This window comes from Coloeus monedula (genome assembly GCF_965178545.1).
Source record: "Coloeus monedula genome assembly, chromosome: 2".
Classification (NCBI taxonomy): Eukaryota; Metazoa; Chordata; class Aves; order Passeriformes; family Corvidae; genus Coloeus; species Coloeus monedula.
In genome coordinates, this window is record NC_138782.1 from 120,015,005 (window position 1) to 120,039,171 (window position 24,167).

A 24,167-nucleotide genomic window follows, 5' to 3' on the forward strand; every position below is an offset into this window, starting at 1 on the left:
CTTGTGGATAGCTGGAACTGGGACTGCATGAGCTGGTACTGCTGTCCAGGTGTTAGGAAGATAAATTCAATGATCTTACACCTAGGGGGAGGCTAACAAAGCTTGGCAAGAAGGATGTGCCACTGAGAGTGGACACAAAGGATGAAGAACTCATCAGCCACGAGGACATTCGGCAGAAACCCCAAGGTAAGGAAGAAACTGATAAAACCAACTCGGGAACTGTTCTGAATCAGCTCCAGCAGGGGAAGGGGTAACTCCAGCAGGGGCAGATTGCACCCACTGACTCATGGCCCAGAGACCCAAAAAGCCACCAACCCAAAAGAAGAGAAAGACTGAGAATGGGACAAATTAGCATAAGAAGCAAAGGACATACTTAACCAATGGAAGGTAGACTACTAATTAATAAGAGAACTGTATAACTTGTAGCCAATGGCCACTAATTCCTGTGTTTGCTGAAACATATAAGTAGTGAAAAGATTTGATAGTTGGGGGAGGGCTTTGTGGATTTGCCACCCAGCCCCCTTTCTGTGCAGAACTACGAACCAGGCCCCTCACCCCACCACTGAGGAGCCTGGGGTGAGGAAGGAGCAGCGGGACACTGCTGGATCCACAGGTGGGACTGTCTCTCTCTCCCTCTCCACTTTTCTATTTCTTTCTGTCTCTCTGCCTCATATTTATTGTTAAGTAAAATCCATACTGTTGACTTTGGCTTATGGTCTTACTTGCAACTTAATTCAGGCATCTCTCACTAACTGGATCTGAACAGGGCTGAGGATGAGAAGGATGTGGAGCTGCTGCAGAGGGTCTGGAGGAGGCCCCAGAGCTGGGCTGGAGCCCCTCTGCTCTGCAGCCAGGCTGGGAGAGCTGGGGGTGCTCACCTGGAGAAGAGAAGGATCCAGGGAGAGCTCAGAGCCCCTTGCAGGGCCTGAAGGGGCTCCAGGAGAGCTGGAGAGGGACTGGGGACAAGGCACGGAGGGACAGGACACAGGGAATGGCTTCCACTGCCAGAGGGCAGGGCTGGATGGGACATTGGGAAGGAATTGTTCCCTGGGAGGGTGGGCAGGCCCTGGCACAGGGTGCCCAGAGCAGCTGGGGCTGCCCCTGCATCCCTGGCAGTGCCCAAGGCCAGGCTGGACATTGGGGCTGGGAGCAGCCTGGGACAGTGGGAGGTGTCCCTGCCCATGGCAGGGGTGGCACTGGATGGGCTTTGGGGTCCTTTCCCACCCAAATCTGTGACTGTGATGACCAAGTGTGTGCAGACCTGTCCCTGTGCCCAAGGGCAGTATTGCTGCAGCAGGACCAAGCCCAGCTGGAGAAGGTACCAGTGGGGAGATGAAGGGACAAATGCCACACGCTGCCCTGGGGAAGGAAGGGCCCCTGGCAGTGACATGGGCTGGGGCAGCTCTGTGGGAAGGACCTGGGGGTCCTGGCAGAGAAAGGCTGAATATGCACCCCTGGTGCCTCTAATACAGGGGAGACAGCAAAGCCCAGGAGACACCAAGGTGCTCAGTGGACAGGATCCGGCAGAGTCGGGCAGTGCCTGAGGAGAGGGTGGCACAACAGGAATGGGAGGAAGTGGAGGTTAGGATGGGGATGGATGAAGCAGGAGGACCCCCCAGCTCCATGACCCAGCCCTACGTCCCCACTGCTGCACCAGCTCCAGCACCACAGGCCGAGGGCCACATCCATCACTCCGGGTGTCCAATGCCACCAGTCCACTAGGCTGCTCACAGGGGATGGAGTGGGGACAGCACCGTCGTGTCCTGTCACCACACATCAGGAGTCTGAGGCCACTGAGATGTGCCAGGGTTGTGCCAGGAACTCCTGGAGGCTGCCAGGACAGTCCAGGGAACACTGGGCTGGCTGCTGATGGGATATACCAGGCTGTGCTGGACACTGCCAGGTGTTACTGGACCGTACTGGCTATTACTGGGCCATGCTGGGCTGTACTGGGCACCACTGGGTATTTCTGGTCACTACGGGGTGTTACTGGGTGCTGCTGGACTTTACTGGGCACGTACCGGACCGTACCGGGCACTGCTTGTAGCTACCGGGCTGTGCTGGGAGGGGCTGATGGCGATGTCGTGGGTGGCCACGGGGGAGCGATGGGATGCCCTGGAGGTGGCGGGGGAGCCATGGGGGACCACTGGGTGCCATGGGAGAGGGAGCTGGGGGGCGGCCGGGCGGGGCAGGGGGGGTGCTGTGGGCAGGAGCAGGGGGGTGAGGGGCTGTGGGCGAGGGCCGGGGGGTTCCCGGGGGGATTCCCGGGGGGTTCCCGGGGGTGTCACGGGGCATTCCCGGGGCGTCCAGGGGTCACCGGGGTCTCCGCGCGCGCTCCGTCACCACGGCAACGGCGCGTGCAGGTGGCGGGGGGCGGGGGCCCGGGCTCTGGCCCCGCCCCCTCCGCCTGTCAGTCAGGCCGCGCGCAGCCCACCCTGCTGGGGGCTCGGCCCCGCCCCCGGCGGCCAGGGCTGGCGGCGATTGGCCCAGGCGGGGCTCGGCCCCGCCCCCGCGGCGCAGGTTCGGGTGAGAGGCGATCGCGGCCGGAGCGGCACCGGGAGCAGCACCGGGAGCGGGAGGTACCGGCGGGGCCGGGCGGGGCCGGGCGGGGCCGGGCTGGGCTGGGCTGGGCTGGGCTTGGCTTTTCTTTTCCCGCACCGGCGGGCCTGGCTCGTTATCGCGACGGGTTCGACAATCGTGACAGGTGCGTGTGTCTCGACGGGCGCGAGCGAATCGAGAGGCGAGGATGGAAGGGAGTGCCCCGCCATCCCCGCCCGGGGCGCTTCGTGGGGTATCGCCGGGCAGAAAAGCTGTGTGTGGCCGCCGCCCACCTATGGCGACACACCTGTCGCGACAGGGCGTTCGTGTCGCGACAGCGCGAGGGGCTCGCCTCGGCAGCGTGTAATGCCGGGGACGGCTGCTCCTCCCCGAACGGGCCCAGCTCCCTCGTCGGCGCCCTGTCGCGATCGGAAGCGGAGCAGCAGGTGCGCGGGGCGCGGCGGAGCGGGGACCCCGGGGCGGTGGGGGCGCGGGGGGCGAGGGGCGGCAGGGGTCCCACCGGGCCCGGCCCATTGTTCCGCCGGCTCTCCCGGGCGGCCCCGCCCCGGCTCGGAGCATCCTTTGTGCTGGGCGGCCCCGGGCTTTGTCTGCGGAGCCGCCCCGGGCCGGCGGGACCGGGAACCCCGCGCCTCGGGACCCGGCACGGGGACCCCCCGCACTCTCCGCATCGCGCTCCGGGACCCACCGCAGCGGCACCGCCCCCGCGCCTCGCCCGGGCCTGGCCCAGACCGGGGCTGCGCCCAGCCCAGCGCCACGCACCGGGGGACGGCCGGGCTCTCCCGCGGGGATCCCCGGCCGGGCCCCCCCGTCTCGCAGCACCCCTGTTTCGGTGACCGCCGCTCCGGCCTCCTGCCGCAATGACCTGGGGGTCAGCGCCGGGGGATGACGGGGAGCTGGGAGCGGGATGGGACCCCGCCGCGTCCCCGCAGCCTGTGCCGGGACCCTCCGCAGCGCCCCGCGCCCGCTCGGGCGTGGCCGCGCCGTGCCCGTTTCCGTGCCCGGGCTGGGCCGGGCCGGGCCAAGGTGCCCGCGGGGACAAGGAGCGGCCGCCCGCCCGCAGCATCTCGGGTTTGGCGGTAGCAGCTCTGATGGAGCACCCTTCAGCCGCCGATCGCGGGTCTCCTGGTCCTTCCCGGGGCGGTGGCTCGGTGGCACCGCATCCCGTCCTGGCCGGGGGGGCGGTCGGTGGGACCCCGGCAGCAGGACACCGACAACAGCCTGACCATGCCCGTACCGGAGCCAGGGCAGGGGCAGGGCTGGGGGCCCTGGTGCTGTGACCCCCCCCGCCGGGGCATCTCTCGGGCGGAGAGCGATGCCCACCCAGCCGCCGCCTCTGGCCAGGGACAGGCAGTGGTCGCGGGTCGGTGTCACCGGAGTGACGGTCACCAAGCCCAGCCTGACAAAGGGGAGTCCCCGCCGGCGGGGTGGGTGCAGGGTGGGCGCGGGCAGGGTGGGTGCCGGGGTCTCGCCGGCGCAGACAAAAGCGGGGGGCGGTGAGGGGCCCCCGGCCTCGCCGCGCCGCACAATGCGGCAGCCCCGGCACAAAGGCCGGGCCCGACAGCCGCCCCGACCCCAACAGGTGCCTCTGGCAGCCCCCGCCGGGGCTGGGGTCCCTTTGTCCTGCCGGGGTCACAGCTGTCCTCGCGGCCGGGGGCCGCCGCGGCAGCCGGCGGGGCTGGGGGGGCTGCGAGCCCCCCGAATGGTCGCGCCGCTTTGTGTGCCGGGAAGCGGCGCCGCGGCCACCGCCTGCCGAGGTGGCCGAGCCGGGGGGCTGCGGCGCGGGGTGGGCGGGGGTCCCCGGGGTGCCTGCTGGTGGCCCCCCCGGCGCTGACGCTGCGTTTCTGCCCTGCTCCGGAGCCTGTTGTCTGGCAGAAGCCTCCGGCCACCGCGCCAGGACGGCCACCGCCGGCTGATGCTGGCTGTGCCACCACGCTGCAGCGGCTGGCTGGAGCGCGGGCAAGGTCTCCGGTGCCACCAGGGCTGGTGCCATGCTGGCATTGTGGCCCGAGCTGGGGGATAGAGGAGCAGAGCCCCTAGGGATGCTCAGTCTGAGCTTGGGGGACACTGGTGTAAGGAGGGAGCACTGGTGTGAGCGCTGGGATTGAGCTGGGGTCACTGCTGTGAGCTGGGGGGACTGACTGGGAGCGCTGGGTGTGATCTGGGGGCAGTGAGGGTGAATTGGGGGCACTGGTGTGCCAGACAGGACACTGTGGGCATCCAGTGCTGGGCACGGGGCTGGTGGTGCGGGGAGGTCAGTGCAGGGGGCCACTGACTGCTCCCTGGGGAGGGGGTGGGAAAGGTGCCTGGAACCGCGGCATGAGGGCAGCGTGGTGGCAGCAGCGTGGGTGGCTCTGTGGTGGCCAAGGCCACAGGCAGCATGTGGAGCTGCCAGCTCTTCTCTGTGCACGGTGGCCAGCCCACGCCTGTACCCCCAGGAGTGCCCTGTCCCCTTGCCAGCCTCGCACCCCCTCTGCCATGCTTACCCCACCTCCTGTCCACCCACGGTGGCCCCCTCTGCCCTGTTTCCCCCGTGTCAGGGGTATCACGGTGCTGGAAGCTGCGGCACCGCTGGCAGTCGCGTGTTCCATGCTCCAGATCCATCCGTCACCACAGCCCGCTTTCATCTCGGGATGCGACGTGCCGCCTCCCCCCCACCCTATCTGCACTGTGCCACCTCCCCCCTGCACCCCCTCCTGCATCTCCTGCCTGACCCAGCCCTGCTCTGGGGTCCCAGGGGTTCATAGGGGCAGCGTGCACCACGGTGGCACTGTGGGCACCAGCTCGTCCCCTCTGGTCTCACCCCACCGAGGTGGATCTCTGCCCTCATGTCTTGCCCCTGATGTCAGTCAGGGTGGGCCCTGACTGGCGTGAGGACTCAGAGAGTGCTTGGCTGTGGCTGACCCCCTTGTTGCTGTCATCCCCCTCATCCCTTACAGTGTAGCACAGCCCTCACATGGGGCAGCAGCTTCCCCATGTGCCCGAGGCAGAGCTGGGGGGCAGCAGGGGCTGGTGTGGGTGCTGGACCACTGGGTGCCAGTGCCCAGCGTGCCACAGTGGCCTGACATGCTGCACGAGGTCACTGCCACCCCACCATGGTCCCTTGGGGGCTTTCTCAGCAGTGACACAGCTGTGCGTGCCAGTGACATTCCCGAGGGGGGCCGCCTGCAGGACCCCTGCAGCTGCTCCTGCTGCTCTGTGCTGAGGTGAGGGCATCGGGACAAGGTGCCAGCTGGCACCAGGATCACCCACGGCAGCCCCTGTGCAGCCCAGGGGCAGGAGCCGGCCCAGGAAGGGCTGCTGTCCCTCCCAGTGCAGTGGTGGTCCCATGGTGGGAACAGCCACTTGCCCCCAGCCCCGGCAGCTGCACTGGCCTGTGGCTCTGGGAATGCCCAGCTGCCGGCAAAGCCTGGCCCAGCCTCACGGCCAGCACGGCTTCTGCCAGCTCTGGTGCCTGAGAAGCCATTTGCTGCCCAGCAGGTGTTGGAAATCCCTGGCACAGCTCGGGACGGTCCCTTCAGAGCACTGTCCCTGTCTCAGCACCCACCTGGAGCCACAGTGGGGCTGTGGCAGCACCAGCCACCCCTGCTGCAAGGTCCTTGCCCCCACCAGCAGCAGCCTTTGCCCATGGCTCAGTTCTGGCCACAGTGGGCCTGTCCAAGGGTCTGGGCACCCGGGGTTGGGTAGGCAGCGGGGGCCGTTCCCACAGAGCTGGTCGGTGACAGCATCATGTCAGCGATGCCGGACAGTCCCGCACTGCCCATGGGGGAGCCTTGGGCTTTATCTGGTGGAGGGGTCCCTGGTGGTCCCTGCAGTGGGGACAGTGAGGCAGGGGTCTCTTTGTGGGTCTCTGCAGTGAGGGGTCTGGTTTGGGGGTTCTGGTGGGGTCCCAGCCCACCTCATGCCCCCCGGGTGGGCACAGCCGGCACGTGCTGTCCCTGCTCTGATGGGTCGATGGTGTTTGACCTTCACCAAATGACTTATTGATCGTGTCTGGGGATGCCCCTCGCTGCCGGGGGCTCAGGCAGCACTGAGGCAGTGCGGGGGTCTCTGGCGTGGGGCTGTGGGCAGAGACCCCAGGGAGTGATGCCAGCCCTGGTGCTGTCCATTCCAGTCCTGGTCGCTCACAGGGACAAGGCAGGCAGCCTGCCCTGGATGTGGTTGCTGTCACTTTGTGGGGACACCCAGTAGTGTCCCCATGGCACATGTGGCAATGGCATTGGAGGGTGGCAGGGCTGGGGTCTGGCAGCCCTGCTCCAGGTGCTGGGTCTGCAGAGGGGGTAGCACCGGCCTGGGTGCAGCCTGGAGTCACTGGAGCAGGGTTCTTGGCAGGGAGGCAGCCCCCAGCTCTGTGCCAGGGCCCCTCCTCTCCACGGATTTCCCGGGATTATCCATTGACATGGCCCATGGAGGATGCGCAGCTGCGGGGCTGAGTCCTGCCCACACCGGGGCACCTCTGGTGAGGGTGGGCAGCAGAGTGACCCCCAGCCCTGGGGGGCTCCTAGTGGTCACCTCGGTGCTGCCTCTGCCCTGCAGCACCATGATGGCCAACGCGGCCACCATGCGGATCCTCATCAAGGGGGGGAAGGTGGTGAACGACGACTGCACCCTCGAGGCCGACGTCTACATTGAGAACGGCATCATCCAGCAAGTGGGGCGCGAGCTGATGATCCCCGGCGGTGCCAAGGTCATCGATGCCACTGGCAAGCTCGTCATCCCGGGCGGCATCGACACCAGCACCCACTTCCACCAGACCTTCATGAACGCCACCTGTGTCGATGACTTCTACCATGGCACCAAGGTACCCCTGTGGCCTGAGCCCCCATGTGGGGTCTGCTCCCCGCTCTGGGGGCTCCCTGGGGGCGCAGATTGGTGCAGGCAGCTCCCCGCCCCAACATCGTGGGCATCTCAGCAGCAGCAGCAGCTCCACGGGAGCATTGTGGCATGGCACCGCCTGTCCCCATGTCCCCATCCATCACGTCCCCTCGCTGTGAGAACCCTCCTCCCACGCTGGGGCCGTGGCACCCTGTGCCAGCCCGGGGACCCTCTGCCCTCCCTGTGCCGGTGGCACTGTGTACTGAGTGTTGCTGCCTGGGAGTGTCAAGGGGCCAGCACAGGATTGTCCCTGCAGCTTGTCCCACTGTCCCCAGCACCCACACAGAGCAGCCATTGTGCCAGGCCAGCGCTGGCCGTGCCTGTCCCCAGGGTGCCCGCTGTCCCTGGGCAGGGGGCTCGGCGGTGTGCTGAAGGGAAGGGGCCGGTGCAATGACCACGGGCGCCCTGTGCCAGGCCGGCTCCCTGTCACTGTCACCCGCCTCGTGGCACCACACCGGCGCCTCCCGAGAGGGCCGATGGGCAAAGGAGCTTTGGGGATTAGCGGGGCCGGGTGAGCCGGGGACACTGGCAGTGCCACAACGCCTGCACTACCGCCCACGCTGACACGGCGGGGGGGCTCCCCGCGGCCCCATCCTACATGGGGCTCTGTGCCAGGGGGGCTGCTGGGTCCCTCAGCACCCCAAATCCAGTGGTTGGGGCTGAGGGGGCAGTGGGTGCCCTGGTGGTGGCAGGATGGGGCTCTCCAGATGTGTGATGCACCCAAATGTGCTGCTGCAAATGGGCAGCCATCGATGGGGCCAGGGGGCTGCAGGGGTCCCTGCCTGCACCCAGGACCCCCACCCATCCGTGGGCAATGCCATGCCCAAACGTGGCTCACGGCTGGGCAGGATCGGTGCCAGCAGTGGGGGGATGAATCCTGACCCCCCACCGCGGTCCCTGTGCCCCGCAGGCAGCGCTGGTGGGGGGCACGACGATGATCATTGGCCACGTCCTGCCCGACAAGGAGACGTCGCTGCTGGACGCCTACGAGAAGTGCCGCAGCCTGGCCGACCCCAAAGTGTGCTGCGACTACGCCTTGCACATGGGCATCACCTGGTGGGCGCCCAAGGTGAGTCTGGCACGGCTCCGGGAGCAGCTGCCGGGGCTAATTCCCAGCCCCGCTGATCCCATTAGCTGCTTGGGGGGTGGGCTGAGCCCCCAGGATGCCTTTTGAGCTGCCCTGAGCCGGGCTCAGCGGGGCAGTGGCTCAGGGGTGCCCCGGGGCAAGGGGTCCCCGTGTGGCTGAACCCCTCACTGGGGCAGGGAAAGTGCTGCTGCTGCTTCGTGGAGGGGAGCAGGGTGCCCAGGGCTGGTGGTCCCAGCCTGGGGGGACCCCAACCCACAGCATGACCCCCATGGGGGTGGCAGGCAGGATTGGTGACCAGACCCCATCCCGCAGCACACTCAGCCCCTGCAATCCCCTCAAAGCTGCTGGAGTGGGATCAGACCTGGCTCCCGGCTGTGCTGCAGAGACACCCCAGCCCTGACCCCCCTTCCAGCAGAGCAGGGGCAGAGGAATGGTGTGGGTGTCCCCCGGGGGCAAGAAAATCCCTTCTGCTCCCCCCCAACATCTGTCACTCCCCACGTCACCCACAAATCCACGTTCCATGTCCCCAGGGGGGTGTCAGTCCCTGCCCCGCGGCAGGGGCCCCTCGTGGAGTGAGGTCCCACTCTGACCCCCTGTCCCGGTGCAGGTGAAAGCAGAGATGGAGACGCTGGTGCGGGAGAAGGGGGTGAACTCCTTCCAGATGTTCATGACCTACAAGGACCTGTACATGCTGCGGGACAGCGAGCTCTACCAGGTCCTGCGCGCGTGCCGCGACATCGGCGCCATCGCCCGCGTCCACGCTGAGAACGGAGAGCTGGTGGCCGAGGTGAGGGCAGGGGCACGGGGGGTGCAATGGACACCCAGCTGGGGGCAGCAGAACCTCCGCCCTGACCCCCCCAAATTCCCCAGGGAGCCAAGGAAGCTCTGGATCTGGGCATTACGGGGCCGGAGGGCATCGAGATCAGCCGGCCTGAAGAGGTAGGTGATGGCAGGTGTCACCATGCCACTGCAGCAGTGGCATGGGATGTGGCTGGGATGGTCCAGGACATCCATATGGCTGCCACCACCCATCCTTGTGTCACCCACCCGCCCATTGGTGCCACCATTGTGTGTCACGTGTGTCACCGCCGGCTCTCTCTACAGCTGGAAGCTGAGGCCACGCACCGCGTCATCACCATCGCCAACCGGGTGAGTGTTCCTGCGCATCACCTGGCTGGGGGTGGGCGTCCCGGTCCCGTGGGGGTCCCTGTGCCTCAGCAGGGGTGCAGAGATCCCCGGGGAGCTGGGGTGCCATGGAGACAGCACCACTGACCCCCTCTATGCAGACCCACTGCCCTGTGTACCTGGTGAACGTCTCCAGCATGTCCGCAGGGGATGTCATCGCCGCTGCCAAGATGCAAGGTAGAGGACATGGGTGGGGACCCCCCTCCCCAACACACGTGGGGGCAAGGGGCACCTGTGTGGCACAGAAACACCCATTGACACAGGACACACATGGGCACCAGGGAGGTTTTGGGCTTGGAGGGATACGGGATTGTGGAGCTGTGGGCATGCAGAGACACCGGGCACCCATAGACACAGGCAGGGACAGACACACAGCACAGGAACATGGGTGTGCCTGTGGGGCCGTGCCCTGGCACAGGGGGGCACACCTGGGCCCCCAGCGCTGCTCATACACGCGGGACACACACCTGAGCACACAGGGGACACACATGGGGCACACACGGGGCACACACGGGACAGAGGGCTCATGCCCTGCTGGGAACATGGGGATGCTGACACGGACAGAGCACACACGTGTGCCCCTTGCACACCTGCCGCCGCACACCCACCCGTTGCACACGCGTGTGCCTCCGCCTGGCAGGGAAGGTGGTGTACGCAGAGACGACCACGGCGCACGCCACACTCACCGGGCTGCACTACTACCACCAGGACTGGTTCCACGCCGCCGCCTACGTCACCGTGCCGCCACTGCGCCTCGACACCAACACCTCCGCCTACCTCATGAGCCTTCTCGCCAAGTGAGACCTGCCCCGGGCACCTCTCCCTGCCCCACAGGCACCCCCTCCCTGCCAGCCGCGCTCGCCAGTGCTATCTGGGCATCCTGATGTCCGGCATACCCAGGTGTCCCAGGCTGGGTGCCAGGCTGTCCAGCTGTGCCATTGCCCCAGCACTCTGCTCCCTTGGCCTTGAGACACCTCATCCTTTGGGCACCCCACACCATGGGCATCAGGCTCTCTGTGCCTCACTGCCCGGACATTGTGCACCCCTGGGGACACGCTCTGTGGATGCTGCACTTCCCAAGGACTCACTGAGCCCCACTCAGCCACTCCCTGCATGGGTGCTCCATTCCCTGGGCACCCTGTTCTCCAGGCACCCCATGGTGTGCGTGCCCCGTTTCCTGGATGCCCCATTCCCTGGATGTCTTGCTCCCTGGGTGCCAAGAACTCCAGGCATCCCATGGTGTAGGTGCCCCATTTCCCAGGCACTGAGCTCCCCAGGCACCCCATGGTGGGGGTACCCCATTCCCTGGGTCTGGGCTCCCTGGGCACCCCAAGCAGCCCTGGCAGTGCTGTCCCCTACCCTGCTCTGTCCCCCGCAGTGACACACTGAACATCGTGGCCTCGGACCACCGGCCTTTCAGCACCAAGCAGAAGGCCATGGGCAAGGAGGACTTCACCAAGATCCCCCATGGCGTCAGCGGGGTGCAGGACCGCATGAACATCATCTGGGAGCGTGGCGTGGTATGGCACTGCTGGCCTCGGCACAGGGTGGTGCTGGGGGTTCACGGGGGCCTTGTGGGAGTGGGACATCCCATCGAGTGTTCGCCCCCTGGCATGAGGGCGATGGGCAAGGTGCTCCCCAAAGCACGCCAGTGGATCCTGGCAAGGATCCTGGCCACCGCAGCACACCTGGGATTTCTGGGGGACTTGGAGGTGACAGGGAGCAACACAGCCCAGCACATCCTCACCCCCACTCCGGCGGCAGGTGGGGGGTAAGATGGATGAGAACCGCTTTGTGGCCGTGACCAGCTCCAACGCTGCCAAGATCCACAACCTGTACCCCCGCAAGGGCCGGATCATCCCCGGGGCTGACGCTGACGTTGTGGTCTGGGACCCTGAGGCCACCAAGTAGGTGCACCCCACGGCAGGGGGCTGGGGAAGGGCTCCCTGTGCCCCCAGCACCCACTCACCACCCCGTCCCCCTGCCCAGGACCATCTCTGCCAGCACCCAGGTGCAGGGCGGGGACATCAACCTGTACGAGAACATGCGGTGCCACGGGGTGCCCCTGGTCACCATCAGCCGTGGGCGCGTGGTCTATGAGAACGGCGTCTTCATGTGTGCCGAGGGCACCGGCAAGTTCTGCCCGCTCCGTTCCTTCCCGGACATCGCCTACAAGAAGCTGGTGCAGCGGGAGAAGGTACGGGGGCAATGGTGGCTGTGCCGTGGCTGTGCCAGAGTGGTGCTGTCACCATGCTGGAGCTGTGTGGGACAGGGCTGCGCTATGCTGGCTGCTGGAGGGGACAAGGGGGCAGTGGCTGTGGTGGTCCCAGCAGCGCCAGAGGACGGTCTGTGCCAGGCCGATGCCATGCCGTGCTGCAGCATGTGACAAGAGCACAGTGTGCCTTGTGCAGGGGACAGGGGTCCCTGGGGTCAGTGTGTGACAGAGAACCCTCCCCTGGGTCCTTGCCAGCACACTGGCAGTGCAAGAGGACAGTTGTCCCAACACGTGTGTGGCCCATGGCCATTTCAAGGCATGTGCTGAGGATCACGGCTCCCCATGGCCCCCATTCAGGCTCTGCAGTTTGCTGGGTCTCCTAAGGCAGCCCCACAGTTCACAGTGGCCCCCGATGCACTGGGACAGGGACACGTGTGGCCGGGGTTGCCCAGCAGGGTACCCAGGAGCTCTGGCAGCCCCTGTCACCAAGGTCCCACCCATGTCCCCATGCTGTGGCTCTAGGGGATAGGCTGGGGCATCGGCGTGGTGCTGATGGTGCAAGGGAAGGGGGCGGCCAGGGCCCTGTCACAGGAAGATGATGGCCAGCACTGGGGCGCTTGTCGGGAGTTCTGTGTGGCTGGGGGGTGGCACAGGGCATCGCATGGGCTTGGTTTGATTTGGCTTTGCTTGGCTTTGCTTGGCTTGGCTTGGTTTGTCTTGGCTTGGCCTCGCCGGGGGGACGGGGCGAGGGGCTGCTCTGCCAGGGCCACCCACCTCCCCCAGCCCATCTCCTGCCCTGGCACTGCTTCGCACCGGGCGCCCCACAGCCCGCCCAGCATCTCGCCGAGTGCCCCCTCCCCAGCCGCAGCCCCTCCCCAGCCGCAGCCCCCTCCCCAGCCCCAGCATGCCCCGGCCCCTTCCCTCCCCCCGCCCGGCCGATCCGCACCCCGCTGCAGGGCCCTGGCGTCCCGCACCCCTCCGGCACTGCGGGCCCCCCGCCGCCCCGGCCGCAGCCCCCGCCCGGCGGGTGCTGATGCTCTCTCCGCTCTCTCTCTCGCTCCCGGCAGAGTTTGAAGCTGCGGGGTGTGGATCGCACCCCGTACCTGGGGGACGTGGCCGTGGTTGTGCATGCCGGGAAAAAAGAGACGGGGACGCCCCTGGCCGATACGCCCACCCGGCCGGCCACACGACACGGGGGCATGAGGGACCTCCACGAGTCCAGCTTCAGCCTGTCCGGTAAGAGCGGGGCCGCACTGAGGGGCCTGGCGCTCCGGCCTCGGCCCCCGCGGGGCTCGCCGGAGCCCTGCATCTGGTGGCTTCTGGCACCAGCCAGGCACTTGGCCCCCCCCAGGGTGTCCCCATTCCCCCCGCCACCTCCCAAGGTGCTCCCACTGCCACCCCAGGGTGTCCTGGCATCCCTCCCCTAGGGCTGTCCTGTCGTCCCCTTCTCCAGGCTGTCCCCATCCCCCCTGCAGGGAGTTCCCACTGCCATCCCAAAGTATCCCAATCGCCCCCACATCCCCCCCTCCTCAAGGTGCAGCCCTCCTTCTCCTGGGCAGGGGGCCGTGGCAGAGCAGGGAGTTGCCCCCGTCCTCGGATCTGCAGCCCCCCAGCCCTCGCCCCTCCCTCCGTGCACCGTCCGTCGTGTGGCTGCGCTGGCTGGGGTTCTGGGGCGGGCTGGGGGTCTGTGCCAGTCAGGGGGGGACCGGGGGTCTGTGCGGGGAAGGATGGAGCGGCGTGCTGCTCTCGGGCAGCCCCCTCGCCGCGCTGTGCCGGGGCCGGTGACGCTCCGTGCCGGCCAGCCCCTGCTCGGTGCTCTGGTGGGACCGGGGCCGCTCTGACCCCCGGAGGCAGGACGTGGGGACTTGGGGATCCCGGACGGCAGTGCTGGCACAAGGCCAGGGCTGCAAGAGGTGCTGGTCAGTGCTCCCCCACGTGCAGCACAGACGCGGTAGGACTGGGGGGACGCAGAGCCCCCGCAGTCCCAGCAGTGCCAGCGGTGCTGGGGTGCCAGGGGGGGTCACGGGGCTGTGCCCTGCTACCCCCACCCTGACACCGGCCGACCGTCCGTGTGTCCGGCAGGTTCTCAGATCGATGACCACGTTCCAAAACGAGCCTCGGCCCGGATTCTCGCTCCCCCCGGGGGCCGGTCGAGCGGCATCTGGTAGAGCCGGGGACCTGTCCCCCAACTGAGGACCAGGCGCCGCCCCCAGCGCCCCCGGACCCCGGCTCTGGCGGGGCTCCCCTCGCCGCGGGGGCCCTGCCCGGCCCCCGTCCCGCCGGTGGGACCATGCCGCCGGTGGGGCCGTGCGCGGGGGCCGGGGGCCGCGGAGGGCCGGGGGCAGTGGGTGCCCCCCCCGGCCCTTTTCTGTTTGCACGTTGGATTTGGATCAGTGAATTTTTGACTTGTTTGTGCATCACGTGGAAATACTCTGAAGTGGTTTGTGTCACTAGCGTAGGGGAGACACAGGGACCCCCCCTTTCTGCCCCAGCCTGCCCCCATCCCTGTACCCCATCCATAACCCACACCACCATCCCTGATCCCCACTCCTGCCCCCCTCCATCGCCATCTCCCCATTCCTGATCCCCCTCCCTATTGCTGTCCCCCTCTCCCTGAACCCAGTCACCATCCCTGAGCCCCATCTCCATTGCTGTTGTTCCCATCTCCATCCCTGCACCTCCATCTCCATCCCTGACCCCCTTCTCCATCAGCACTCCCCCCTCTCCATCCCTGAACCCCCATCTCCATTCCTGACCCCTCCACCCCAGCCCCCCATTCCCATCTCTTCTCTCCCATGCCTTACCTGATCTCCATCCCTGACCCCCATCTGCACCCTCATTTCTGTCCCCCCTCAAAGCCCTACTCTATCCCTGAACCCCCATCCCTATCCCTGCACCTCCCCATCCCCGCAATCCCCCTTCCTCCCCACCGTGAGCTTCCCCAGCCCCGCAGTGAGTGGTGTCACACACCTGTGTCACACCAGCATGGGCCCAGTGTGGTGTCCATAGCACACACCTGTGTCACACCTGTGCCACACCTGTGTCACACCAGCATGGGCCCAGTGCAGTGTCCATAGCACACACCTGTGTCACACCTGTGTCACACCTGTGTCACACCTGCATGGGCCCAGCGGGACGTTTGCACACAGGTGTGCACAGGTGAACCCCTGGGCAGGTGTCAGCACTCCCGCACACGTGTGTCCCAGTGTCCCATCCCTCTGACACTTGTGTCAGGCCCTACCAGCTCCCTCCTCACCTGCCAGGGTCCCCAGCACTGCTCCTGCTGCCAATGGGAGTCCGTGTGCGTGTGGCCCCCCGAGGAGTCCCTCTCCCCCCTGGTGCTATTGGGGGGTGTCCCAACCCTTCCTCGCCCCCCGCCGTGTCCCCTGTGCCCCCTGTGCCCTCCCCCCTGTAGGTCCCTGTAGGTGTTTGGGGGCCGGTGGGCACCTGGCAGGGGGTCCCGTGTCCCCCCCGGGTGGTCCCGCACGGCCAATTTAGGAACATGCCGTCCGTTGTTTGCTCATTAAAGACCGTTCACAGCGCCCAGCCTGCACCTGTTTGGGGGTCTGGGGGTCACAGAGGGTCTGGGATGGGGGTTCGGGATGGGGGTCAGGATTAGGGATCCCATGGCCTCAGCATTTGGGGGCAAGCAGATCCCAGGAGGGTGCTGGGAGCAGAAAGAGCCCTGACATGGGGACACAGGGGGGACATGTGGGGACATAGGGACATGGAGGGAGACCTAGGGACACAGAGGAGATACATAGGGACATGGAGACACGGGGAGGACATGTGTGGGTACGTGGGGACACAAGTGGGACACGCGTGGGCACACGGTAAGATAAGGGGGGACACAGAGCTGGCCCTGTCACCACGTGGACATCCGCCGCTCAGATGCACAGACAGGGTGCAGGGTGGATGCAAGGGGCATAGAGGGTCATGGGGGTCTTGGACAGGCTCTGGGGTCTCTTAGGGGTATCACAAGGGCTCTGCGTGTCCCCACGTTACAGGGGGGTCCCACATGTCCCAGGATAATTTGGGGCTCGGGGCCTCTGAGAGAGAGCTCACAGTGGTACCCGAGGGTCCCGAGGGGATCTTGGGAGGGTCCCTGGGGACGTCCCAGAGGGGGCCCCGCAGTGGTCCCGGGAGTGCTTGGGGGCTCCGAGGAGGTCCCGAGGGAAGCTTTGAAGAATCCCAAAGGGGGCCTGGAGACATTCCAGAGGGATCTCGGGGGGAGGCTCGGGGGTTCCTAGAGGGGTCTTGGGGGGCTCTGGGTGGGCGTCCCAGGAAGAGTCTTGAAGGGTCATGGAACGGTCCCGGGAGGGTCCCCGAGGGGTCTGGGAGTTGTCCCGGGGGTGGCTGGGGGGTTCCCCGAGGGGTCTGGGAGTTGTCCCGGGGGTGGCTGGGGGGTTCCCCGAGGGGTCTGGGAGTTGTCCCGGGGGTGGCTGGGGGGTCCCCGAGGGGTCTGGGAGTTGTCCCGGGGGTGGCTGGGGGGTTCCCCGAGGGGTCTGGGAGTTGTCCCGGGGGTGGCTGGGGGGTTCCCCGAGGGGTCTGGGGGTTGTCCCGGGGGTGGCTGGGGGGTTCCCCGAGAGGTCTCGGGGGTGCAGAAGCCGCCGCCCGCCACCAGGGAGCGCTGGTCGGGCCCGTTGCCATGGCGACAGAGGGGCTCGGCCATGTCTGTTGTCATGGCGGAGGGGGCGTGGCCAGGCGCGTTGCCATAGCAGCGACGAGGGGCGTGGCCAGCGCCGTTGCCGTGCCCGGAGGGGGCGTGGCCGTCCCCGTTTTACCGCCCGGGGGCGTGGTCAGGCCCGTTGCCATGGCAGCGAGGGCGGGGCGGGGCGGTTGGCACCGCCCGCGGGGGGGGCAGCGCAGGCGCGCTCGGTCCGTGCGGTTCCGGCCCGGTCCCGGTCCCGGTCCCGGAGCAGCGGAGCGGGGGGAGTGGAGCGGCGGCGGCCGCGGCCGAGCGGTGAGTGCGGCGGGACCGCTCGGGAGGCCGGGAAGGGAGCGGGCAGCGCTGCCGACATCACCCGCATCCCCGCACCGGCCGCCGCCGCCCGGCAGGACCGGCCGGGGGGGCCGCGGGGCCTTCGGGGATGGAGTGGCAGGGCCGGGCCGGGAACGGGGCTGCAGAAGCGAGGCCGGAGGGCCGGGTGGCCTCCGTAGGTGGACCGTCCGGAGGTGAGAGGGGGGCCGGTTCGTCCGGTAACGCCGGGGATGGAGCGGTTGGAGCCGGGCCGCGAACGGGTCTGGGCTGAACGGTGAGGCCGAGCGGTCCCGCGGGGCCGGTGGCGGCGGGGCCCGGCCTGACTCAGCGGCGGCCGCTTCTGCGTCCCGGCTGCGGCTCCCGTGGGACGGCGGGCATGGCACGGTGCGGTCCCGGTACGGAACGGCGCAGGCACGGCGCGGCACCGGTACGGCACGCCGGGAGCTGTAGTCTCGGCACCGGCACCGCGCAGTACCGGCCCGGGCATCGCCGCCGGTACCGGCCATCGTCGGGGCCTGGGCATCAGCCGGAGACCTCCGGTCTCGGGGCTCCCTGCGGGACCTGGGCCGCCGCCGCTCGGGCACTGCCGGTGCCGCCGGTCCCGTCCCGTGGGTGCCGCTGTGGGTGATGCTCCCGAGATGCTGCCGTGGCGGTCCAGGGCGGCAGGTGGTTGTCACCGTGACACACCGAGCGTAACGCGCTCTCGGTCCTCGCACTCATGGCGGCACGGCGGCGGCGGTGTCACCGGTACAGTGGTGTCACCGGTAAGGTGACGGTGTCACTGACGCATGCGTGTCGGGATGGGGCCGGGGCCCTTCTCTGTGCTCCCCGCCATTCCCAGGATATCCAGTCGCATCTCCTGCCGGGGATCTTCCCGAGAGGCTCCCTCTGCCGCGGTCGGGCACTCAAAACGCGGCCTCTGACACCCCGCAGGGTGACCGGGGTCCTGGGGATGGCGTGAGCCCTTACGGTACCTCCCATCACGCGTATGGGGACACTCTGGGGACAGCCCTGCCCGGCGGCATGGCACAGGCACGCTGTCCCGCCCGGGGATGCGAGTGCGTCCCCCACCCACCCCGGCTCTCCCAGCTCGGCTCATCCCGCGGCATTAATATTTCAGGAGCAGGGGGGAGGGCTCCGCTCTGCACATGCTCCCGCCGCTGTACCGAGTTATTTAGGTTAGCGGGAGCCGAGCGGGGCGGGGGGATTTGGGCGGTCGGGAACTCACTCCGCTCCCCGAGCATCGCCGTCGGGAGCCGCCAGCTCCCGGTGCGTGAACGGCCGGTTTGCCTCGCCGCGGGCCGGGACGGGCACTGCCACCGGGAAGCAGGGAAGGGTGCTGGGGCTGGAGCCGGTACGGAGCTGGGGATGGAGCCGGTGCGAAGCTGGGGGCTGCCCGCGCCCGGCAAACCCACCTGTGCCCACCGCAGCACGGGCTGTGGCACGGGGATGCGCTGCTCGGGGTGGGGGGAAGTGGCTCTGGGGGGGGACGTGGGCGAGCGGCCCTCGCTGTTAGCAGCCGGGCCACCGTGCCCGCTGCCAGATCCTCGGCAGCCCCGTGGCGGCTCCGCACGGCGCTCGGCCCCCGCCGGGCTGTCTGCCACCCCCCTCGCGTGTTTGTCACTTGAGAAGCGACCGGGACGGCTCCCAAAATAGAACCCGCCAGTCGCAGCAGCCCAGTTCGCACCGGCACCGCGGTGCTGCTGGGCCGGCACCGACGCGCTGCTCAGCTCCCGGTGCCCGCCGTCGGCGCCGCCCTCGGCCGCCGCTCTGGCACCTCACGGCCTCACTCTGCTCCCGTTTGTTTGGGCAGAGCGGCCGGGGGGGCTGCGGCGTGGGACCGGGCCCGGACGACCTCTGCGTGCGCCCCGGCAGCGCCGCGGGACGGGCACGGACGCACGCCCGGGGCTTCGGTCGCCGTCGGGCCGTGATTAGCAGCTCCGGGCTGGACAATTAAAATGCAGCGGTAAGCGTCCCCCGCCTGGCCGGGCGCCCGGCAACAACCCCTCTCCTCACGGCCTGCCGGGAATCTGGGCTGAATTCTTATTTTCATTAGGGTTTTTTGGCAAGAGCCGGCGGCAAACCGGCTGGGCCGGAGGCTCCCGGCCCTGGGCGCGTCCATCACCCGGCGTCGGGGCAGCAGTGGGTCGGAGGGTGCCGCAGGCCCTGACTGCCCTGTCATTACACCGGGGCGTGCTCGGCGCTGTGCCGGGGGCTTGGAAGGCGTTTGGGAGGGTGGGGACGGGCTGGGTGGCACCGCGCGCCCCGGGCGGCGTCCCCGCTCTGCGATCGGGACACGCCGGTGCTCGGCGGGGTCAGGGTTCTCCCGGTGGGTCAAGGTGCTCCCGGCGGGATCAGGGTTCTCTCCGCGTGTCAGGGTTCTCGGTGTGGATCAGGGTGCTCCCCGCGTGTCAGGGTTCGCCCCCGGGCTCTCACGTGTGCCGGCGTGTGCGGCAGTCGAGGTCCGGCTGGCCCGGTGACACCCCAGTTCATCCCGGCGGGGAATCCGGGGGTCCCTGCCCCGTTCCACACGAGCTCCCCACAGGCAGGATGCCGCAGAGCCCTGGGCGGCTGTGCCAGGTCCCACGGGCATCCACCCCCCCGCTCAGCCAGGGCACGGCGTGGCCCCACGGCTCGTGGTGGGGTCCTGCCTCGGCTCTGCCGGCAGCTGCCCCGGTTGTGCGGAGCAGGGCGGGCGATGGCAAGGGGGTGTCAGCTGCTCCTCGCCGGGGCGGGCGGGCAGCCCCCGGCCCCGCCGCAGCCCCTGCCCCAGCGCGGCGGTGCCCGGCAGCCGCGGCACCGCAGTGCGCGTGGCTCTGGCTCAGCGCCGCGCATGACTCAGCTCTGCTGCCGGAGCCAAGGGAGGGGGGGAAGATGGGGAGAGTCCTGGGGGGGACCCCTGCCTGCACCCCACTGCCGCGATGCCGCCAAACGGGCGCGGGACGGGGTTTGGCTCTCGCCGGTGCCGGGAGCTGGTGGGTGCGCACCTCGCCGTGCCGGGAGTGGCGGCGGCGCGGGGGCCTCGGTTCCAGCTGCTGCGGTGGTGGCTAAAAATACCGACCCCCCCCGCAGCTGCGTGCGGTAACACGGCAGGGTGGGACGGGGGTCCCGGGGATCCCGGCCGCGGCGGGGGATGGATCGGCTCGGCTGCCGGTGGGGTTCAAGCGGCCACAGCCGTGCGACATCGCCGGTGCTGAGTCACCGTGGTGCTGTACCCGAGAGTGGGGGGACTGCGGCCACCGGGACCTTTTCCCCCCCAAACGGGCACTGGGGGGGTGACAGCAGCCCGGGGTGGCAGCGCCCCACAGGCCCGCACCGCTGCACCCCCAGGGCGCAGATGTGCGCTCTTAGTGCCCCCCCCTCATTCCCCCGGGCTGTGGCGTGGGAGGGGGGGTTAGGGGGGCTGCCCCCCCCAAGCCCCCGCCTGGCAGCTGGCCCGGGCCCCGCAGCCCCCCTCACCGAGCAGGGAAGCGGATTAACGCCGCCGCTGCCGCCACTGCCGTGCAGGGGGGCCGCGGGGGCACCGGGACCCCCACTCCTGGGAAGGGGCAGCAGGACCGCTCATCAGTTGTTCCACTAAAGCTTTTGGTGCAGGACAGTGAGATTGGGGCTCAGTGTCCCCCACTCTGCGGCAAGGCTCCCTGTGCCCTGCCATGCCAGGACTGCAGCCAGGGGGTCCTGGAGCCCCCAGCCATCTGGGCACAGGCTGCCTGCCGGCAGATGTTGCCCCTCTAAGCCCTGCTCTAATGGACCCCGATCCCGATCCTGGCCCCAGCAGATTAGGCAGCACCGGGGGCCAGAGAGGGGGGCCCTAAGCTTCTTATGGGCACCAGCCCCCAGGAGCCCCACGGGCTCACACAGGCCAGCAGCCCCTCGGCGCAGGGACAGTGGCCTCGGCAGTGCTTGCATCCCCTCGGCAGTGCCTGCATCCTGGGACCCCTTCCCCATGAGCCACATCCTGCACTGTATCCACGTCTCGCTCCCAGCAATACCCCAAACCTGGCTCCTCTGGGTACCCCTGTTCAGGGCGAGGATCCACCTGGCCATGTGGGCCACACTGGGGCTTCTGGGGGCCCTCGTGCCTCTCTGCCATAGCTTGGGGTGCCGCTGGAGTGGGGGGTCCCACAGATTGCACCGTGGCAGCCTGGCCCTGCTGCCCTTTGGTGTTGGAGCGCAGTTGGGATGGGCACCCTGGGTCCCTGTGCCCCCAGTGCCGGAGTGTGGGTGAGATGGGCACCCCAGATCCCGGTGGCCCCGGTGTCAGAGTCTGGGTGGGATGGATGCCCCAGATCCCGATGCCCCTGGTGCGGGTGTGACCCCTGTCTCTTGGCAGCTGGGGCATGGCCGTCAATGTGTACTCGACGTCGGTGACCAGTGAGAACCTGAGCCGCCATGACATGCTGGCCTGGGTCAATGACTCCCTGCAGCTCAACTACACCAAGATTGAGCAGCTCTGCTCAGGTGGGCTTGGGGGGTGGTGTACGGGACATGGGGGGTGTTGTCAGGGTGTCCCCAGCCCCCCCTGACCGTGGCGTGGGCCCGGCACAGGGGCTGCGTATTGCCAGTTCATGGACATGCTGTTCCCCGGCTGCGTGCACCTGCGGAAGGTGAAGTTCCAGGCCAAGCTGGAGCATGAGTACATCCACAACTTCAAGGTGCTGCAGGCTGCCTTCAAGAAGATGGGAGTGGACAAAGTAGGTCCATGGGGACAGCGGGGGCTGCCCCGTGGGAGGCTGCTCCGCTGGGGTCCGTGCTGCTCTGTGCCAGTGTCCCCACCGTGCCAGTGTCCCTGCTGTGTTAGGGGCACGCTGGGAGCACTGCCCTACCGGCCCCTCCGTGTCCCCCTAGATCATTGCAGTGGAGCGGCTGGTGAAGGGCAAGTTCCAGGACAATTTTGAGTTCATCCAGTGGTTCAAGAAATTCTTTGACGCCAACTACGATGGAAAGGAGTACAACCCACTGCTGGCGCGGCAGGGCCAGGACGTCGCGCCCCCCCCTAACCCAGGTGATCACATCTACAACAAACCCAAGAAACCCATTGGCACTGCAGGTAATGTCCGGGGCCCCCCGGCGAGCGCTGCCCCCCGCCCTCTGCACCCCATGGCGCGCTGGCCGTGGCCAGGCGTCCCCCTGAACCCCTGCCTGCGCCCTGCTCTGCTGCCTGCCTGCCTGCGACCGGGGGGGCCGGGCGGGTCTGCAGGGACACCGAGACAGCGGAGGAGCAGGGATCTTGGCTGCCTCCACCTGCCTGCTCAGCCTGGGCTGGGGCTGGTTTTTCACTGCAGGCCCCCCTGGTTGCCATCCCCCCGTGCCGTGCCACCACGGCACAGCTCCCATGGGCACTGGGGACTCCCTGTGCTGGCCCAATGGGAGTTGTCGAGGTCTGGGACCTCCTCAGATCCCATGCTGAAGCCCAAACAAGTCACGAGCACCCTTGGAGGGCTGGGGGCAAGATTTGCCAGGGGAAACTGAGGCAGGGGGGAGGCTGAAGTTGGGAGAGCCTGGAGCCGTGGCTCTGCACAGGGTATCTGCCTGCCCTTGCTGCCCACTGCTACCCCCACACAATGTGGGGGGGGGGTCCCTGCTGGCAGCCCCCCCAGCCGGCATTAACCCATTGGTCCCCATGTGCTGTCAAGTTCCCCAGAGGACCTCCCCCACTGGCCCCAAGAACACCCCGAACCCAGCCCGCCTCGGCAATGTGCCCAGCGGCATCCTACGGAAAAACTCGCCTGCCGCCCGCAACGGCGGCAGCGAGGCCGACGCGCAGATCCTGGAGCTCAACCAGCAGGTAGGGGCTCCCTGCCACGGGACTGGGGGGTATCACGGGGCTGGGGGCGACTGAAGGCTTCAGCCACGTAGGGAGGTCCCTGCCAGGGGCTGGGGCACATTGTGGGATTGGGGGGGGCTGAAGGTTGTGGCCATTTCCCTCTCCCACAGCTGATGGACCTGAAGCTGACAGTGGATGGGCTGGAGAAGGAGCGGGATTTCTACTTCAGCAAACTGCGGGACATTGAGCTCATCTGCCAGGAGCACGAGAATGAGAACAGCCCCATCATCACAGGCATCGTCAGTGTCCTCTATGCCACAGAGGTGAGGGCCGGGCACCTTGGGAGGCCCCTGGAACTCATGTCTCTATCCTGCTTTCTGGACTTCCCTGGGAGGGGAGGAAATCCCTTCCCCCCCAGTCACTCTCAGCCTTGTTCATTCCATGGGGTGCCAGGAGAGGGTTGGGCTTTGCCAAAGCCCTCGTGCCATGCTAGCGGGAGGTTGATGTGCCCACCTATGCCACCTTTGTGCCCATGTCTGCCATCTTTTCCCCCAGGAGGGCTTTGCCCCACCAGAGGACGACGAGCTGGAGGAGCAGCCGCCAGAGGACCAGGACGAGTACTAGCCCCGGCCCGCGCCCGCGCCCCCCGCGCCGCCCCCCACCATAGACATTTAAGGTCCGAGCCCGCGCCTCGCCCTGCACTGTCACACGCCATCGCGGTCTCCGGCAGCTCCAGGGGGAACCCACCATCTCCATAACCAGCCGACATCCCTTGGGCGAGGAGCGCGGCTGCGCTGGGGCTGGTGACGGGCTCTGGCCCCATGCTGGGGCCTGGCCTGTGCCACCCCCTCCCCATATTTATTTCTGTTGTCGCCCTGGTGTGAGCGAGTGCCACAGCTGCCCTGGTGTCCTGCCTGCCCACAGTGAGAGTGAGAAGGAACACCGAGTCCTCGGGGGCTGGCCCGGGATGGCGTGTACTGCTCACCTTGCTGGGACACCCATGGCCCCACGAGCCCCGTGGCGGAGTGAGTGCCGGCCTGGCAGCCTGTTGGAGTGGGAGGCCACGGAACAGAGGAGAGAGATGTTGGTTCAGGTTCCTGGGAAGACGAAAAGAAAACCCCAGCCCAGTATGGCCATGGCAGCGGGGGGCACCTGCAGCCACAGGGGTCCTGGGTTGGAGCCTGTCCTCACCACGGCGTGGAATGGCAGCGGCCCTCTCCTCTCGCCCGTGGCCCCCATGGAGCCGGGGCTGGGGTGGGTCACCGCAAGGGCTCGCAGCGCCCACCTGCCCTGGCTGCCGCGTCCCTGTCGCATCGCTTGTCTGGTCCATCACTCCGGTCGCAACGCTGCATCTGTGTTCGGTTTTATTTAAATAAACTCGTGTGGTAACACTGCGTCCTGCCCATGCTGGGGTTCGCTGCAAGGTCTTGGACCCGCTTCCTGGGCTGGGGGTTCTTCTTTGCTGACAGACCCTCGGCAGGAGGGTGGGAAGCTGGAGTCG

The 24,167-nt window shown here is 67.9% G+C and overlaps 2 protein-coding genes across 5 annotated transcripts; both read left to right on the top strand.

The window, feature by feature from the left end:
- Positions 1-7,096: 7,096 nt before the first annotated feature.
- DPYSL5 (dihydropyrimidinase like 5) lies at positions 7,097-14,086 on the top strand (the record flags this gene model as incomplete). The annotated part of the gene is made up of 12 exons (XM_082303423.1): positions 7,097-7,357; positions 8,342-8,500; positions 9,126-9,305; positions 9,389-9,457; positions 9,623-9,667; positions 9,805-9,880; positions 10,344-10,500; positions 11,082-11,223; positions 11,468-11,610; positions 11,693-11,900; positions 12,986-13,154; positions 14,001-14,086. 12 exons carry the CDS (start codon positions 7,097-7,099, stop codon positions 14,084-14,086), a joined length of 1,695 nt encoding a protein of 564 aa, XP_082159549.1.
- A 2,692-nt stretch (positions 14,087-16,778) lies between these two features.
- MAPRE3 (microtubule associated protein RP/EB family member 3) lies at positions 16,779-24,060 on the top strand. 4 transcript variants are annotated; one of them, XM_082302368.1, is made up of 7 exons: positions 16,779-16,881; positions 21,233-21,360; positions 21,448-21,593; positions 21,748-21,949; positions 22,536-22,687; positions 22,837-22,989; positions 23,222-24,060. In XM_082302368.1, the coding sequence occupies exons 2-7, from the start codon at positions 21,240-21,242 to the stop codon at positions 23,288-23,290; spliced, it is 843 nt and encodes a 280-aa protein (XP_082158494.1). In that variant the 5' UTR covers positions 16,779-16,881; positions 21,233-21,239; the 3' UTR covers positions 23,291-24,060. The 4 variants fall into 4 exon arrangements, with proteins under 4 accessions (XP_082158494.1, XP_082158493.1, XP_082158495.1 ...); XM_082302367.1 differs by lacking the exon at positions 16,779-16,881 and adding an exon at positions 18,573-18,865; XM_082302369.1 differs by lacking the exon at positions 16,779-16,881 and adding an exon at positions 18,573-18,865 and having other exon boundaries at positions 21,748-21,904.
- Positions 24,061-24,167: the final 107 nt, after the last annotated feature.

Excerpts from the sequence above, each read along its gene's own strand:
- MAPRE3 (XM_082302367.1), top strand. Across the intron at positions 21,594-21,747 it reads AGAAGATGGGAGTGGACAAA|ATCATTGCAGTGGAGCGGCT; the intron begins GTAGGTCCATGG and ends GTGTCCCCCTAG. Across the intron at positions 21,950-22,535 it reads GAAACCCATTGGCACTGCAG|TTCCCCAGAGGACCTCCCCC; the intron begins GTAATGTCCGGG and ends TGTGCTGTCAAG.